Below are 18,558 nucleotides of genomic sequence, written 5' to 3'. Positions count from 1 at the left end.
TGCCACAAGCTTCGAAGCATGTAATTGCTTCTGATTGTAACTCAAACTTACTGATATGAATGAAGCTCTCCCTTTCCTCAAAAATAAAATAAAAAATAGCATCAACATCAGAAGGGATGAAAACTCACCGGACTAGATCGTCATCCGAGTTACCTGTGTCCTCCACAATCACGTCCACAACTAGGTGCACCAGATGCTTAGAAATACGAGCCACCGGCCTCAAAGACATGGTGCTCGCAATCCAATTGTCATGCCACACTTTGGGCCAGTTCTTTTGAGCAGCTCTCTGGAAATAAGCTGCTGTGGAAATAAGTCCAGGATAAGCTGCTGTGGAAATAAGCCCATGAAAATAAGCTATCCAGTTCTTTTTAGTTTCTGTCATTGAGCTTATTTTCTCATATGTCACGTGAATTGTCTATAATACCCTTGAACTATAATTTGAGATCTCAATGTGCAGAAAATGGATCAATCAAATTTGAGATCTGAATGTACAGAAAATGGATCAAACAATTTCACATCTCAATGTACAGAAAATGGATCAATCAAATTTGAGATCTCAATGTACAGCAAAATGGATCAAACAATTTCACATCTCAATGTACAGAAAACGGAGACGCAGGGGAAAGGCGTGCTCGCCGGAGGTCCTTCCTCGGTTCTGCCAGTCGTCTCACATGCCGGAGGCCACCTGCGCCACCGCTTCGGAGCTCGCCGGCGTCCGCGCGCCGGTGGATCGAACGGGATACTCCTGCCTGGGCTCGGGCTCCCGGCCACCTGCGACGCGGCCTCGACATTCGGCGGCCAGCGGACGAACGGTGAGGGTGCACGAATGGCGGGGGCGCCGGAGGACCTGAGGCGGCAGGACGCCCATCCCCGTCGATGGCAGCGGCGGCGGAAGGACTGGAGGAGGACATGAGGCGGCGGGACGCCTACCCCCATCGATGGCAGCGGCGACGGAGGAACTGGGGGAGGACGTGCGGCGGCAGAACCTCCGGCGCGGATGACCGCTGCAGGCGGCTCGAGTGGCGGCGGCGGCGGAAACCCTATCGGGAGAGCTCTCCTCCTCGTCTGTGGCAGACTGGCAGGTCACGCGGTGGCAATCTGGCAGTAATTTGCGCCAGCTTCAAGGGCAATGACGTATACCGCTTCGTTTGTAAGTGGCTTCTGCGCGGAGCTGGTCTACCCCCAGCTTATTTTCATCGTGAAGGAGGAGGCCGTGGAAATAAGCTAAGCCCAACACCTCAGTTCGAGTTCTTTTGGGCTTTTAGCTTAATTTGACCAGAAGCTGAAAAAAGCTACAAAAGAACTGGCCCTTTAGTGGTTGTGCCATCTCTGATGCGGCGAATAAGACCCACCCGAAGAGCTTCCCTACCATTGCATACTTATAGTCTTTGTATTTTTTTCATTTTATAGTTTAAAGCGTGGCTTTGTAGTAACTTTTTCTTTTTGGGAGATGAAATGCTTTAATGAAGCAACCACTAATAAAGCTCATGATTTATCCCACATGACACTTTGCCTCATTTTTTTTTCTGTATTCTTTCATGATTTTTTTTGAATTTATCAAAGTATTGAGCAATTAGGAATAAATGTTTCCGCACAACCCATTGAGGCTAAACATGCCACAGACCAACACTTTAATAAGTGTGCCTAGACTTGATACCGGTTCTCATATTTTTCTGGATTTATTTCAGGCCTTTGATGATGTGCATTCAGTGGGAATAGATGTTCCTGTTGACTATGGAGGCATATGTGGCGACTTTGTTAATGTTAAGATTATGTGCCGGCTCAATCTCTCGAATCTGCTCATAAAAAAAAGTGTGCGTGCGTGCATGCGTTTATAAGGTAAGTGTATATATGTATGTATAAGGTCCCTCCCAATGCTTCACCATGCACATGTGCTAAGACTGTCAAGTAGGCATAAAATCTGATGTGACATGCTAATTAAGAAGAGAGAGTACTTCGGTGACCAAGAAAAAAACGGTGCTAAACGCGTGTTCTTAGATGGAAGCATAATTCTGAGTCTACAACTAACTAAATGAAGGAAGCCTAGCACCTATGCATTGAAGAATTGAGTTTCTAAGACATCTAATATACTTAGCACCTCATTTTTCTAGAAAACTCATCTTATCTAAGCACATTTGCATTGGAAGACCTAAAGCGTATGTGTCAGTGTTTTAAAAAAGTGTGCCGTGCAGGGTGCCGACCTGCGCGCCGACATGTCACGGCCCGCTTTATTTTCGAGGGTTACGACCCACATACAAAACGTTCCTCGGCGGGCAGCATGGGCCGGCCCACTTGGTGCCCACCGTCGGAGCTGCCCTAAGGTACGGGTCCAACCCATCTTGTTGCGACAAATCCTCAAACAGAACACACCCAAAGTGCTCTGCCCCCTCCCGCATAGTCGCAGCAGTCCCAAATACGTGCTACCTAGGTCGTACGCCCCAAGAGGCAAGAACCCTAGATCCCGAATCCAGCACCGCACGCGTTTGACCCTGCGCATGCAGCCGTAAAACTCTGATTTCTCTCTTTGCAGCCTCCTCGCTCCTCGAAATACCACGGTCTCCTCTCCTCCTTGTCTGAGATCCTGAGGTTGGTGCTTTGTGGTTGCTTTGCTGTTGCGATGCTAACTTTGTCGGATTCGCGTCTCGGCGGTGCTTAACCACTGTTGCTAATCGCAGCCGCGATGGGAGAAGCCAAGGACGCCGAGGTGTACGAGGAGGATCTCGTCGACTACGACGAGGAGGTGGAGAACGCCGTCGACGGCGCAGCCGCCAACCCTTCCGTCGACGTCGTCAAGAAGTGCGTGCCGTCGATGCTTCTATCTAGTAGTTTTTACTTTTCTTGCTAGGGTTCGTGGTCGAGGGATCTCATCTCACCTGGCATGGTTTGTGGTGTTTGGACAGGGGTTACGTGGGAATCCACAGCTCAGGGTTCAGGGACTTCCTGCTCAAGCCAGAGCTGCTCCGTGCGATCCAGGACTGCGGGTTTGAGCATCCTTCCGAAGGCAAGTTCTTAAAAAAATTTAGAGCCATCAGAATTGGATCTACATGAATAATACGCAGTGGACTCTTGAATTGCAATTATTTGTTTGTTTTTTTGTTGTGGGAAAGCAATTATTTGTTTGTTGAGCACATATAGACATATAGTTGATAGCTCGAGTCGTAATTGCACTGCCAACGGTGATCCGGTTTTATTGTTATGGATTCAGAGCCGAGACCAGTGCACTGGTTGTGATAATTACAAGAATGCTTATACAGAGATTCAACCAAAACTGCATTTCTAAAAAGAAAATAGACGGAGGGAAAGAGAACACAGCATGCTATTGTTTTTCATAACCCCTGTTATGGACACATCTTAGCTTTGCTTGATTAGATTCGTAGCTGAAGTGACACCTTTTGGTCAGTATAAGATTATTGTTACATTCAACAGAGAACGAAAGACAAAAAATAAGAATCACTTGTTTCATTTTTTTTACTCTTCCCCGTGAGGTGCTACTTCTGAGTTATTCTGTTAGCTGAGATCCTCACCTGCATATATTTGAATACATGCCCCAGGCATCAAAGCACTTATGCACTCAGTTCTTATAGTAGATTTTCTTTTAAGGACAGTTAACATGCTAAGAACCGAACATGCTAGCATGATGAAGGATAAGTGCAAATCATATAACTGGGCCAAGAACAAGAAATTGTTTCCCATGATCTGATAGTTCTAATACAAAATCAAATCAAGCATATTTGAACATCCATCTTTTAGTTTGTTATATGTTAAGTATGTCCCATTGTGACTGTCCCTGTTTTGCTGATGTGCAGGTATAATTTCTTCTGACATTTTCGGTCGGAGGAGAGGATATGGTAAAACTCTCCATTAATGGGCCCAGAAGGTTAAATATTTCTCACTGGTGCTACTCCTATTTTGTTTGGCTCCACATCAGTGCAACATGAATGCATCCCTCAAGCCATTCTCGGAATGGATGTCATCTGTCAAGCAAAATCTGGGATGGGCAAGACTGCTGTTTTTGTCCTCTCAACTCTCCAGCAGATTGATCCGGTTGCTGGGCAAGTAGCTGCACTTGTGTTATGCCATACACGAGAGTTAGCATACCAGGTTTGCATACATATTTTTTCATTTTTATTCTATCAATGTCAGATATGCCTGCTGATGCTAATTGTCCTTTTTACTTAATATATATTGTAGATTTGCAATGAATTCGAGAGGTTTAGCAAGTACCTGTCAGAAACAAAAGTTGCTGTCTTCTATGGTGGCGTTCACATAAAAAAACACAAGGATTTGTTGAAGAATGAATGTCCTCACATTGTGGTTGGCACACCTGGAAGGATCCTAGCTCTGGCTAGAGACAAGGACCTTTCATTGAAGAATGTGAGGCATTTCATTCTTGATGAATGTGACAAGATGCTTGATTCACTTGGTAGGCTGCTGGTTCCAGGCCATTTTTCAATGTTTATAATAGTTCAGTTCACTTCAGCATAAGTTTCTGTTTATATGCCTGTTTTTCTGTAGTTCAGAGCTGTGGTACTAACCTATGTTATATTCTTCAGACATGCGTAGAGATGTCCAGGAGATCTTCAAGATGACACCCCATGAGAAACAAGTGATGATGTTTTCAGCAACACTCAGCAAGGAGATTCGCCCGGTTTGCAAGAAATTTATGCAAGATGTAATGTCATGCGGCCTACCTCATTTCTCCAGTGCTTCTTCCTATTTAAAACCTTCCTCCCTTCTGGTGGTTATGCTCGTACATAGTTAGGAGAGGTGGTAATTTGTTGTCAGTAGGATTGCTGGTTGCTTGCTGATCATATTGATCGTTTTTGGTGGATTGAGTTATTCAGCTACTTCCACCTTGGTCTGTCAATTGGTATCTGTGCACATTCCAATGGGCTGCGATTGAATGAAGTCTTTTGTTCTTGATGTGAATTGTGAAACATTCAGGAAGAACATGAGAATTGGGTTGGTAGGGCACCGATGTCTTAGAGGTTTTAAGTCCAGTGGGCGTTTTCTCCAGTTTTCTGTGGCCTCCACACTTTTGGTTTCCGTTGGATTGGAGTAAACTGCTTCTGGTTCTCCTACCGTTCTCATGGTGAAGGCAGACGAAGCAGAATTCTCTTTACCGTAAACCTTATGGCAAAGCACTGTTGCAAAACGTGTTGGCTATGGTTTCACAAATTGCAGTGCCAATCGTGCATAAATGAAGCTCCTGGTGGAGGCTGAAAATTCATACAAAGTGAAGAAATGATATGCCATTCGTTTGGAGTGGCTAGAGTTACATTGTTGCCAGAATTCTAATATCTTCGTCATTTGTCACCTTACAGCCCATGGAAATTTATGTTGATGATGAGGCTAAACTGACCCTTCATGGTCTAGTTCAGGTATAGTGAACTATCCACTAGCCATTTGTACATTTTGTTTATTCATCTCGTATCAACCTCATTCTTTATCAACCGCGTCAACATTTTTGCCGTGATTCCAGCACTATATTAAACTAAGTGAGGCGGAGAAGAATCGGAAATTGAATGATCTCTTAGATGCGCTCGACTTCAACCAAATTGTGATATTTGTTAAAAGTGTTGGTAGAGCTTCAGAACTTAACAGGCTGCTCTGTGAATGCAATTTTCCTGCGATCTGCATACATTCGGGAATGACACAGGAGGAGAGGTATGTCTTCTCTAATTCGTTCCCAGCATAGTCCTTTCTAGTTTTGTTTATCATATTATGTTCTGACTAGCACAAATGCCTGCGCGTTGCAACGGGAGAGAAAATTAGCATATGTCCGTCAAAAAGTTCACCAGAGCGGCACGACGACGTTCGTGCGATGCCACCCAGCGGCGACAAAAAGGCGCATGCTGAGGTTAAGAAGAACAATATCATGAAAAAGCCTTTTTTAACACAGTACAATCGAACTCGCTCACATACACGAGAATACACTCACCATTATAAACACACACCCTACCTCTATGAGCACCTCCAAGGGATTGAGTTGGCATAAGATTTTGTTTTTCTATCGAGAACGGGAAATTAGACGAATAGTACATCTGTTTTATATGCCACAGCCCTCTCTGTTTTTTTATCTCGGTGTCTTTCTTTATCTCATGCAGCCACAGTCCCATTTAAATGGGGCACTGCTACAGGGACGGCCAATTCCCAGCCGAAATTTGAACGTGGATCAACTCACCCGTTGGATTCCATTTTTTTGCAAATCAAACCTTTTAAGATGGACATCGTCCAGATTTCCTCCACGAAGTGTCGTGTGCAAAGTACTTCCGATTTAAATGGGGGGTCTTCCTCTCAATCTCATTAGAGTGTGCATGTCATAAATCTGGTTTAATTAGCCCACTCATCCGGTGCACTGCACCTCATTCTCATTCCTCTTTAGTTCCTTCCTGACTCTCCTTCATTCCTTTAGGAGTAAAAACAACATAAGTAGGCTGCCCAAGTACTAATTATGCAAGGTAATAAAATATGGAAAAAGATGTAGGATAGCTAGCATCACTTATTTTATCTCATAACCAAATAGGCCCATGTTTATTGTGACCATTATTTCTCTTAAATATTTCATTGTCTTGAAAGGATTTGCTGTAGAAAAATGCTGGAGATTAGGATGAACAATTTCATGTTCCAAAATACTAACCAGTACTGCAGTGACATACTAAAATAGTAAGCTGCAGCCATGTGGAACAGAGAGAACTGCCAACACACGAACTTGTATTATGACTGAGCGACTTGGTTAAGCATACTCCCATGATTCGAGCCCACACGCTGCCACTATCTACTTTCCGTCCTGAACTTTGCTATGATCATCACCGTAGATGTTATTAGCAATATATGTATGTTGGACTTCCACGTACGGACCACTACTTGAGTAATTCATCACATTCCTTATTTTTTGCGAAACAATTCATGACAACTTAAATCAGAGCATGCTCAGCTGGGATGGCACTGAGCGGAGGACGGGGTTGGTGCTCAAGGGGTCGTGGGATTTTATTCCTTCTTTCTTATTCTTTTTTCCTTCATCTAAATTTGACCAATTTATTTCCTCTTTAAATTTCCTTCCTTCCAATTCTTTTCCTTCCTTGCTTTTCCTACTCGTAGGAGCGGAATTTATTTAATTCTCAACTGCTCATAACTGCAGGATTTATTTCTCCTTCAATTATTTCCTTCATGCTCAACTGCTCATAATAGTGGGATTTATTTCCTTCTTTCATTTCTTCCTTTCCTTCTTGCACATCCGAGCGGAATTTATTCCTTTTTTTAATTATTAGATTCCTTTCTGCTTATATTTGTGAGCCATTGGGACCCACTTGTTGAGGCGGCTTATTGATTCCAATTCATAGACTTGTATAAATTGGTGTGATGGGGTGTCAAAAAGCGATGTGGGACAATTCAATACTGACACAAAGAATTTTCTGGCCCAATACCATGTGCGTGTAAGTATATAGCCCTTTTTTCCTAGCACAATTGATACCTAGCTCAACTGGTTGATATCATAATGGTGAGAGGTGAGATCTTGAGTTCGAACCCCACGAACACCACATATTTTTTCCATTACCCATATGTGCAAAATATAATAGTAAAAAATTAGTAACACCTCAGACTCAGATAGTAAAAATAAAAATAATATTGGTGCACGGATAAAAAAAATCTGAGAAGGTGTCTGAAACCAATAAAATCACATAGGCGGGATGAAACCAAGAATATCACCTTGCTTTATTAGTAGGTATAGATATAGATATAGATTGTCGTGGATTTTTGTTGTTTGTAAGATTAGCCTTTATTATTTACGAAACAATGGTCTGCTGTCCTCATATATTTTAGTACTACCTCTGTAACGAAATGTAAGACGTTTTTGCAGTTAATAGAGGACTAATAGTAGACTAGTTTTTCAGTCAGCAACACAACTTTGACAACTAGCTCGGTGACTAATTATAGACTAGCCTTTTAGTTGTTACCCCCAGCAACTCGTCTCAACACTATGACTAGCATTGGTAGTATTATGATGTACAGTCGCAGTTTTTTTTTATTTTTCAGCTTTCAGTAATTGTTCCTATATTTGGATGATTTGAGAGCCTACCCCAACTTGTTTGGGACTAAAGGCTTTGTTGTTGTTGTTTGGATGATTTGAGAATTTAGATCATGCTATTAGTTTGCTAGTTGACGATAATTGGATGGGGGTTAATAGAAAGTTAGAGCTGTGGAGATTGACTTTGGAATAAAAAAGTTTTAGGCTTAGTAGAACTAAAACTGAGTACATGAGGTGCGGTTTTAGTACTACTAGGCACAAAGAGGAGGTGGTACTTCTATGGTCTTGATGGGCAGGTGGTACTTTAGAAGGATACCTTTCGATATTTGGGGTCTATGCCTGCAAAAGGATGACGAAATCGATGAAGAGAGTGCCAATGTGGGGCGCCAAGCTTCTGGTGTCCTCTGTGAGAAGAGAGTGCCACAAAAGCTAGGGTGCGTTTGGGAGCTAAGTATTTTTGAAGTTTTCTAGGAATACTGTGGTTTCTGAGAAAACTTCAGTATTAAATACTTTGAGGTGTTTGGATAAAAAAAACACTGCAGCCTAACAAACCATAGTATCTCTAAAACTGTGGTATTTTTGTAGTATTTGAAAAAGAGGTTGGGTCCTCTTTTTTAAAAACTGAGAAACGCTGGCTCATTGGTCTCTCTGAGTCCATCATCTTATGACCCATACTTGCTAGACAATAGATCTATCTGGCCAGAGGTGTGCGTACACGTACGGATGACTTAGCACCGGCCGGAAACATGTGCACGCGGAGGTGATTCTTACAGGGGTGTGTAGCTTCTGATCACTTCTAGACGCACGAGCTGCACCTTCAGTGCCTGTCACAACGCTCCATCTTTGATGGATCACAAGAGATAACTCGACTATGTATCCTAGCATCTACAAAGAACGTGCTCATGCCCAACATGCATACGGCAGCCGTTAGCACGAGTTGATCCGGCCGTGGGTGCAGCCGAGTTAGGTTCGGCTGTAGGTATCGTCAAGATTATCCATGCAATGACAGAACAATTGTTCAAATTCAGAGAAACTTAATAAAACTGCCATTTGCCAAACGCCTCCACAGTTTTACCAAAACTGAGAAAAACTACGGTTTTTAGAAACTAAAGTATTTATTGCCCACACATTAAAATACCGAGGTTTTGTAATACTATGGTTTTGCAAAAACTGTGTTGCCAAACTAGGCCTAAAAGTCAGGTTTTATAGGAAGGCGATTTGGTCTACGATGTTGTGTGGTGTAGAATGTTGTCCAACTAAAAGGCGACGTGTGCAACAGTTTGGTGTAGCAGAAATGCGCATGTTGAGATGGATATGTGGCCACACAAGAAAGGATCGGGTCCGGAATGATGATATATGCGATAGAGTTGGGGTAGCACCATTATAAGAGAAGCTTGTCCAACGTTGCCTGAGATGGTTTGGGCATATGCAACACAAGCCTCCAGAAGAGGTGCCGGTGTATAGCGGAAATCGTGCTGATAATGTCAAGAGAGGTCGGGGTAGACTAGACTTGACATGGGAGGAGTCCGTAAAGATAGATCTGAAGGACTGGGATATCACCAAAGAACCTAGCCATGGACAGGGGTGTGTGGAAGTTAGCCATCCATGTGCCAAAACCATGACTAGGTTTTTAGATGTTATGGGTTTCAACTCTAGTCTACCCCGACTTGTTTGGGACTATAAGGCTTTGCTGTTGCATTAGTATAGTATAGGCTACTAATTATAAAGACTAGTCAATCAGTCTACAACACGGCTTTGAGTACTAGCTAGGTGATTAATTACAGACTAGCCTTCGAGTTGGAACCCAGCAGCTATCATGACTTGTAATCGTCGGGAGCATTTGCGTTTTTCTTTATTTTTCAGTTTTTAGTATTTGTTCCTGAGTTTATCTAATATTGGTTCTTGGATAGGTTGACCCGGTATAAGAACTTCAAGGAAGGGCACAAGAGGATCCTTGTGGCTACGGATTTGGTTGGCAGGGGGATTGATATTGAGCGTGTCAATATTGTCATAAACTATGACATGCCTGATTCTGCTGATACATACTTGCACAGGGTAATTTTAACTTTGCCCTACTGATTGTGATTGGGTGTTCTTATCTCTGGCTAACATAACATGGTCCACCTCCACAGGTTGGAAGGGCTGGGCGTTTTGGAACCAAAGGGCTTGCAATAACATTTGTTGCTTCTGCCTCTGACTCTGACGTCCTCAATCAGGTTTGTATAACTGATATATATATACTTATTTGGTATGATGAGTGTAGTGCAGCCTAACTGAAATTTCATACATATTTTATTTGAAGGTGCAAGAAAGGTTTGAGGTCGACATCAAGGAGCTGCCTGAGCAGATCGACACTTCAACATACAGTAAGTAGTCTTGTTGTCTAGATCAAGTGGTGCATTGGCGTGTTTTGATACCTATATAGTGTTGTTTCTTGAATCCCCAACACCTGATCCCGTATTATCAACTACAATTGCCAGTGCCATCTTGAAGATCCAAGTGGTGGCTAGGAGGGTTTGCTTTTCAGACACAGCACCTTTACATTTCTATTGGGTTACATAAACTTTGATGTTAGAGATGCTCTAGTTGTACTTAATCAGCGATTGAATCTGCTGAGTATTTTGTTGTAGTACTCAGACTTATGGTTGTTAAGGAACCTATTCAAGATGTTGGTGTTCATCATGTTTGTGAGCATATTATTAGGACATTCTTATGTTAGTTTTGGAAGGGGGGCCTCGGCGCAGCTGTAAAGTTGTTGCCTTGTGACCATGAGTCACGGCTTTGGGTCCTGGAAACAGCCTTGCTGAAATGTAGGGAAAGACTGCGTACAAGAGACCCAAATTGGTCGGACGGTTACCCGGAACCTGTGCAATCAGGAGTTACGTGCACCGGTTTTCCCCATTCTTATGTTATTTTTCTTTTAGCACTTTCACTTACTAATTTTCTTTTATACTAACATCTGATTGAATTTCACTTGAATTTGTGCTCTGGATCCAAATTAATTGTCGCAGCTCTAGTACAAATTAATTGTGGATGTAATGCAAAGCTGCTTGTATGTGAATGCTTGAGAGAATGGTTTCAGATTGGCTCTCAAAGGTGGCTAAAGTCCTTGTCGACGAGGCTTGCTGTCTGGCTTTACAATGTAGCTGACTTATTGCCACGGTACCCCCAGTAGTTGTTGTTTAGCATGAGCACCATCTGTTGTTGGGTTAGATGGTGCTCATGCTAAACAACTACTCCCTTCGTTCTGAATTACTTGTCTTAGATTTGTCTAGATACGGATGTATCTAGCACTAAAATGAACCTAGATACGGATGTATCTAGACAAATCCAAGACAAGTAATTCGGAACGGAAGGAGTACAACTACTGGGAGTGTGGTCCTGCTCCTGCGTTTGAGCTCAAACAAGAAAGTGTGGTCCAGCTCCTGCGTTTGAGCTCAAACAAGAAAGTGTGGTTCATACTGCACAGCCAACACTGCCGGTGTAAATCCAACTGTGCTACACAGCTTCCCAACATGGTGGCTTAACTCTCAGTTACACCAATCCGAACTGCATACAGATGGATTTATTTTTTAAAATAAAAAACACAAGTTCATTCATTTCAAATAACATCGTTTATGTGGAGGGATATAATTCATCAAAGGCTCCAAAAACCAATCAAAACTCTAAGCCAATCTAGCCAACCTAGCAAGCTCATGAGCAACCTTATTTACTTCTCTATTATAGTGTCCAAACGCAGGATAGTCACAAGCAAAGTAATAACAATTGTTTGTCAAAAGCTGCCGCTCCGGCAGATTGTTGTAACATCCCAAAATTCTATATTTTGGAATGTTATATTAAATAAATAGTTTTGATTGTTTGTTTGATTGTGGTGTGGTTGAATTGAAATTGAGTGAAATGTGAAACTTTTGAAAGTTGATGAGAGGGAATGAAATGACTTTCCCAAACTTTCATCTTGCATTTATAATCTTCATGAATTCAAATTCATTTCATCACAAAACCCTAGAGTGAAGATGATATTACTTCTTCCATTTAATTAAATGAAAAAAGGTTTTGAAAATATTTGAATTTCATTTGGAAATATTTCAAATTTGAAAACTTTATGCAACTTAATGATTTTCATGAGAGAAGATAAAATGACTTCTTCAAATCGTATGAAATATGAGTTGGAAGTTTAAAAGAATCAAATTTAAAGTCCCTTTAAAATTATTTTCAATTTGGAGTTATTTGGTTTTATTCAAATTATTTTTATCCAAAAATAAAATATATGGAAAATAGGGTAAAATGATTCCCTACAATAGAAAAATGGAGAGAGATAAATTTGAACTTATTTTGGTATTTTAAAATATTTTTATTTGGTTTTTAAATAAACTAGTAGCAGTGTTTGCTTTATTTAAATTTTTGTGGATTTTATTTGCCACTGAGAAAATGTTCATGCTGTAGAAATCTTTTTCTGAAAATTTTGATATATAATATGCCTATACAAAATTTTATTTTTATTTTCGTTATTCAGTTTTTCTTTTTCCGTTTCTTAAAAAAACAAACAAACTACATGTAATGAATCTAGTCAAACCAAAATATTGTCTCCTCTCTCCGAAGAAAGATACCTTTTCTCAACCTTATAAAAAAACTACATGAGGAGACAACTTTTCTCTACCTTATTAAAAAACGAAAAAAAGATACTCACTTCTGTAGTTTATTATTTCTAGACTAGTAAGGTAGAATAATTAGATTAACATTTAGTCTCTGTATTTATACATTAGACCTATTCTTTTAGTCATATATATTTTTCTTCCGTAAAACAACTTGGCCCTTAATTTTCAAATAGCCAAAAATTTTTACTCATTCATCTAAATTAGATGAAACCAGCGCCTATAGTTTCGTCTTGTTTTCACCTATCCAGTGAAGCTGTCATATCAACTTTTGAAATTTTCAAATTTCGAAATTTGTTCAGATTCATATTCATTTTGTTCATAACTCGAGTTCTATAACTCCGAATTAATTGATTCTTTTTGCTAATTGAAGCTTTTGACCTAAACTTTCTGATAAGGCCAAATTCACTTAATTTTGGTACTGTTAGAAATTGTTTTCTGTTGCAAGAGTTAATTGTTTGTTTTCGAAGTTTTCCGAGATCTTTTCTTCGATTCTTTTGCATGATTACTTATATGTGGTTACTATTACTTGCTTACAATAAATTGAACGGAGTGTGACGAGTAGAACTATCAGGAGTTATGAGTGCGAATCATCTTCATCAACAGTACAAAGCAAGTTCACACTTTGATCATATCCCTTCATTACCCACTTTTTATGCATTAGTCTTATCCCTAAACATTTCATGAGTAGGATTGATAACATGTGGGTATTAGGAAGTAGTTGATGAGGTAGGAACCTATTGCCTTACATTCAAACCTTGGGTGTTACTACGTTATGCTTATACTGCTATGCTATGCTCGTAGACGTGGTTTGGTTTTGAGAGAATTCATGAAAGATGTGAGAGTTATTGTTAACTAAGGTTTAACTTAAGGTGGCTATTTTAATACACATCTGGGTGGATTGGTTGGGGCACCCTGGAGCACCAGTGGTTTGCCCGGGCACCTGGATACCCAGTGCTTGCCCAAGGGGATCCTGGAGTACCCGTGTGATCACCCTATGGAATGCCACCCAGGCTCAAAGGGATCATAAGATTATTCATGCTAGAAACTTCCGTGTGCAGCCACAAGCCATTATGGGCTCTGGCATAGTTGAGTAAGTTGTGGGAATCCTTTCAATGATGGGCTAGCAGATGTAGGGGATTGTAGGTGTACCTGCCTATCTATCGGTTAAGGGGACCTCTTCGGAAAGACTGTGTCTCGGTCATCCGTTTCTCAAACATCATGCAATGCGAGAAATACAACGGAGGAGATCGAGTTTTGTGGGGAAAAGTGCGCAAACCTCGGCAGAGTGTATAAACTAATCATGATTAGCCGTGTCCCCGGTAATGGACATCTTGAGTATCTGGTATTTGAATTATTTGACTGATCTCATCACATTACTTAAATAAGTTGTTGGGTTATAACTATTATTTTGGGATTGAGTTGGGGGAACCTTCTCAATATTTTCAACAAACTTTGTAGTTAAATAAAACATATTCCTTTGTTGTAGGAAAAAAATTAGCTTTATGCAAAACTTAAACTTAGAGCCTCCACCAGCCAAATATGCATGTAGTGATAGCCATTATTCAACATTGCTCTACAGTGTGAAATTGCCAGTACATTCAATGTACTGACCTATATGGCTGCAACGTCTCATGTTACAGGATTCTCATGACGAGTAAGTGATACGTTAGGGTTACGATTTCTACACTCAACTTTGCCGTTGGTGTTGATGGGAATCCACAACCTTGTTGTTACTTCCGCTATTTGGATTGAGGTAATAGTATTTACGTTACTTTATACATGTGATTTACCTTTGTTATAAATCCTCGAGTACTGTGTGTGTCAGCATACCGATCCAGGGATGACACTTAAGCACAGAGACCTTATCCATTCGGGTCGGGTCGCTACAAGATGGTATCAGAGCACATGTTGACTGTAGGACGTGACCCCTATAAACTGGCAAGCCCATAGGAAAGATTTCTCTAAAACTTTATTTTTCAAAAAGATCTTTTACCTCTCTTCTTTTCTAAACTTTATCAAAACATTCCCTTTTAGTTAGACTAAACCCCTTTCCCCTTTTGACCACGCGAGGATTCAAGTGATGAGACCACTCCAAGAAGTACAAGATATCGGACAACTAAGACCATTTCGGAATAAAGAGGATTTTACCGTGCAATGGAAACTACAACGGTTGAAGATTCCGAATACTAGGAGAATGTGAAGGCTCTGAAGAATTTTCAGATTGGTATGACCTAGGAAAGCTACCCTTATAGAATTTGTCAGACTATTGAAGCTGTCAATACCCGAGATCAAGGTGTGTCGCAGAAAGACTGGAACATGGAGCGTTAAAACTCAAAGTTTTTGTCAAGAAAACCCTAAGGCAGGAGATATCAACTAAGGATGGAGCACCTATCAGCAAAACGAAGTTTTAACCTTAGCTGGTGTATCGCCAGGATCTGGAGTGTTACATCAAGAAGTTTAAGATGGACCTGTGTAACACCCCGGTAGTTCAACTACAGTAATCGTCCCCTAATGGTGGCCATGCCATCATAATTACTTTGCAAGTTGCCACTTGTCAAAAATCAAATTCAAAATTCACTTTGTAATGCAAGTCAAAATTTACATTTTCAAAAGTGCAAACAAAACAGTTCATAATTTTGCAAATAATCCCTAAGTATTTATCATGTAGAAGTCAACCTCATTTGGATCCCCAAAAATGCCCCTGAGAATTAATTAAGTGGATCAACAGCAAATCACTTGAACTTTTCATTTTCTAAAAATATTTAAAGTTTTCTAAATGTCCCCAAACTTTGCGAGCCACTCCAGAATATTGTCGTTGAATTATTTGCCAAATATGATGGGCAAAAGAAACGTTTTGCTATCTAATTAAAAAATGCAAACAAGGAAAAAAACAAAAGCTGAAAAGATAAAAGGGAAAATACTAATAAAAGAAATAGAACCTAATCTACCGGGCTTTGGCCCAAGTGGTTGGGGAGGCCCAGCCCACCCCTGCAATCCCTTTCTACTCGCTACAGGAACAGGAGGGGGGCGGTGGCAGCCATCCACGGTGCCATGGCCGCGGTGGCAACCATCCCCGGCTCCCCTCACCTACAAGTCCCCGATGCCCCTCCCCTTGAACCCTAGGGCGCCATAACCTTATCACTCCCCCCCTCGCGCCTCCATCTTCTTCCTCACGCATCGTCGAGCCACTGACGCCATGGATCCCCTCGCCCACGTGCTCCCCGTTGTCCCCACCGACCGAGACGGCGTCTGACATCACCGACAAGCTCCTCTGCTTCGTCTACGCTCAAGAACGCGAGCCGGAATCCACAACATCGCTGGATCGGCCCCGTCTTCCTCGTCTTCGTCCGCTGGCCGTCGTCGTCGACCGCTCCAGCAAGTCCTCCCCGGGCCTTCTTAGCAACGTTGGTGAGGTTCCACCCCTCCTCCGCCTCTCCGATAGATCGCCTGCTCCCTGCTAGTCTTCCCCTTCTTCCCTTCTCCGTCATCGACGTAGTCGCGACCGCTGTCCCCGAGTTCTTCCTTGGCCACGTCGATGTGCGCGCGTCTGCTCTCTGCTGCAGCTGCTACCTAGTGCCTCTGCACGCCGCGTTCGCCCGAGCCTCGCCCCTGCTGCATCCCGCGCTAGGCCGCGCCCCATCCACTGCCCGAGGCTCCGCCCGCCAGCGCCTTGCCGTGACCAGGCGCGCCCCCGTGCCGACTCCGCTACAGCCGCTCCCGCTCGCTGTGGGACGCCGCTGCAACTTGCCCCGCCCGCGCGTGCCCGTCCGTCACTGCCGCTCCTGCCCGCTAGTGCCGCTGCTCGTCGCGGCCAACCGCCCGCGACCCCTGCTCTGATTAGTGCTGTTGCTGTTGTGCCGCTGCTCCTCTGTACTGCTGCTCGCTGCTTTGCTTTGCTAGCTGCTGCTGCTATGCTTTTGCGGCTGCACTGCTGCTTGCCGGTGCTATCGCTGCTCACTTAGCTGTTGCCATCGCTGATGCTATTTAGCCGCGGTCGCTCCTCTTACTTCTGCTGCTACTCATTGCTTTGCCATGGCCGTGTGTGCGCGTGCGTGTTCTGTGTGGGTGGCCGGCCATGTGTTAATTTGTTTAGGCTAATCTAGATTAGTTAGGTTATATAATAATTGTTTAGGTTATATGCTAGCATATGACATGTGGCCCCCCACCTGTAATTATCCAATTAAAGGAAAATGTAAAATTGGTGTCATTGACATATGGGCCCCACATTGACCCTGTTGACTAGTCAACCTTGACTAGTTAACTGATGACTACCCCCTGTCCCCACATGTAATAGACTATGACTAGAGGTGTACTAGGTGACAAAAGTAATGTTGCTTTTTAAATTCGAATTAAGAATATTTGAGAAATGATTAAAACTTTGATAATTCATAGAAAAATAACCGTAGCTCGGATGAAAAAGTTTTATACACGAAAGTTGCTCAGAAAAACGAGATGAATCCGAATACACAGTCCGATCATTCGCCACACGTCCCTGGCATAGCGAACATGCAACAATCCCCCTCTGGTTCGACTGTCCGAAAACGCGAAACATCGGGAATACTTTCCCGGATGTTTCCCCCCTTCACCAGTATCATTTACTACCGTGTTAGGTCACCCCTAGCACCGCGTATTGCCATGTTATGCCTTGTGTTGCTTTGATTGCTCTATTATTTATTGTGTTCCCCCTCCGTTACTTCTTTCCGGTAGACCCTGAGACTGCCGGCGAGCCCCAGTTCGACTACGGTGTTGATGACCCCTCCTTCTCGGCTGAGCTTCCAGGCAAGCCCCCCTGATCACCATATATTGCCTATTCCTTCTCTCTACTGCTTGCATTAGAGTAGTGTAGCATGTTACTGCTTTCGGTTAATCCTATTCTGATGCATAGCCTGTCATTGTTGCTACAGTTGTTACCCTTACCTTCTATCCTACTACATAGTATAGGATGCTAGTGTTCCATCAGTGGCCCTACACTCTTGTCTGTCTGCCATGCTATACTACTGGGCCGTGATCACCTCGGGAGGTGATCACGGGCATATGCTATATACTTTATACTGTTACATTACTTATGATACTGTTCAGAGATGGGGGCTGAAGGGGCAGGTGGCTCCATCCCGGTAGAGGTGGGCCTGGGTTCCCGACGGCCCCCGACTGTTACTTTGAGGCGGAGCGACAGGGCAGGTTGAGACCACCTAGGAGAGAGGTGGGCCTGGCCCTGATCGGCGTCCGCGGTTACTTTAAAATAACACGCTTAACGAGTTTCTGGTATTTGATCTGAGTCTGGCCATTTGGTCTATACACACTAACCAACTACGCGGGAACAGTTATGGGCACTCGACGTCGTGGTATCAGGCGAAGCCTTCGTGACGTCAGCGACTGAGCGGCGCGCGCCGGATTGGAACGTAAGCCTGCTCTTGTATTAAGGGGGCTAGTTCTGCTTCCGGCCGCCCTCGCAACGTGCAGGTGTGCAATGGGCGATGGGCCCAGACCCCTGCGCCATAGGATTTAGACCGGCGTGCTGACCTCTCTGTTGTGCCTAGGTAGGGCTGCGACGTGTTGATCTTCCGAGGCCGGGCATGACCCAGGAAAGTGTGTCCGGCCAAATGGGATCGAGCGTGTTGGGTTATGTGGTGCACCCCTGCAGGGAAGTTTATCTATTCGAATAGCCGTGATCTTCGGTAACAGGACGACCCGGAGTTGTACCTTGACCTTATGACAACTAGAACCGGATACTTAATAAAACACACCCTTCCAAGTGCCAGATATAACCCGGTGATCGCTCTCTAACAGGGCGACGAGGAGGGGATCGCCAGGTAGGATTGTATTATGCGATGCTACTTGGTGAACTTACCATCTACTCTCTTCTACATACTGCAA

The 18,558-nt window shown here is 43.0% G+C and overlaps 1 protein-coding gene across 3 annotated transcripts; it reads left to right on the top strand.

Moving 5' to 3' along the window:
• Positions 1 to 2,284: 2,284 nt before the first annotated feature.
• Positions 2,285 to 10,711, top strand: LOC123078347 (DEAD-box ATP-dependent RNA helicase 15). Of its 3 annotated transcripts, XM_044500826.1 has the most exons (13): positions 2,285 to 2,445; positions 2,531 to 2,586; positions 2,676 to 2,796; positions 2,901 to 3,001; positions 3,929 to 4,101; positions 4,192 to 4,423; positions 4,554 to 4,672; positions 5,325 to 5,381; positions 5,483 to 5,667; positions 9,940 to 10,084; positions 10,162 to 10,245; positions 10,332 to 10,395; positions 10,510 to 10,711. In XM_044500826.1, exons 3-13 carry the CDS (start codon positions 2,681 to 2,683, stop codon positions 10,518 to 10,520), a joined length of 1,287 nt encoding a protein of 428 aa, XP_044356761.1. In that variant the 5' UTR covers positions 2,285 to 2,445; positions 2,531 to 2,586; positions 2,676 to 2,680; the 3' UTR covers positions 10,521 to 10,711. The 3 variants fall into 3 exon arrangements, with proteins under 3 accessions (XP_044356761.1, XP_044356760.1, XP_044356762.1); XM_044500825.1 differs by having other exon boundaries at positions 2,344 to 2,586; XM_044500827.1 differs by lacking the exons at positions 2,285 to 2,445; positions 2,531 to 2,586 and having other exon boundaries at positions 3,807 to 4,101.
• The last annotated feature ends 7,847 nt before the right edge of the window (positions 10,712 to 18,558 follow it).

Source organism: Triticum aestivum, chromosome 3D (assembly GCF_018294505.1).
Source record: "Triticum aestivum cultivar Chinese Spring chromosome 3D, IWGSC CS RefSeq v2.1, whole genome shotgun sequence".
Classification (NCBI taxonomy): domain Eukaryota; kingdom Viridiplantae; phylum Streptophyta; class Magnoliopsida; order Poales; family Poaceae; genus Triticum; species Triticum aestivum.
This window is presented reverse-complemented; position numbering and strand designations above follow the sequence as displayed.

Coding starts and splice junctions, on each gene's coding strand:
- LOC123078347 (XM_044500826.1), top strand. CDS start 2,681: ATGGGAGAAGCCAAGGACGCCGAGGTGTACGAGGAGGATCTCGTCGAC. Junction 3,002..3,928: donor GTTTGAGCATCCTTCCGAAG/GCAAGTTCTTAA, acceptor GCTCCACATCAG/TGCAACATGAATGCATCCCT. Junction 5,668..9,939: donor GGAATGACACAGGAGGAGAG/GTATGTCTTCTC, acceptor GTTCTTGGATAG/GTTGACCCGGTATAAGAACT.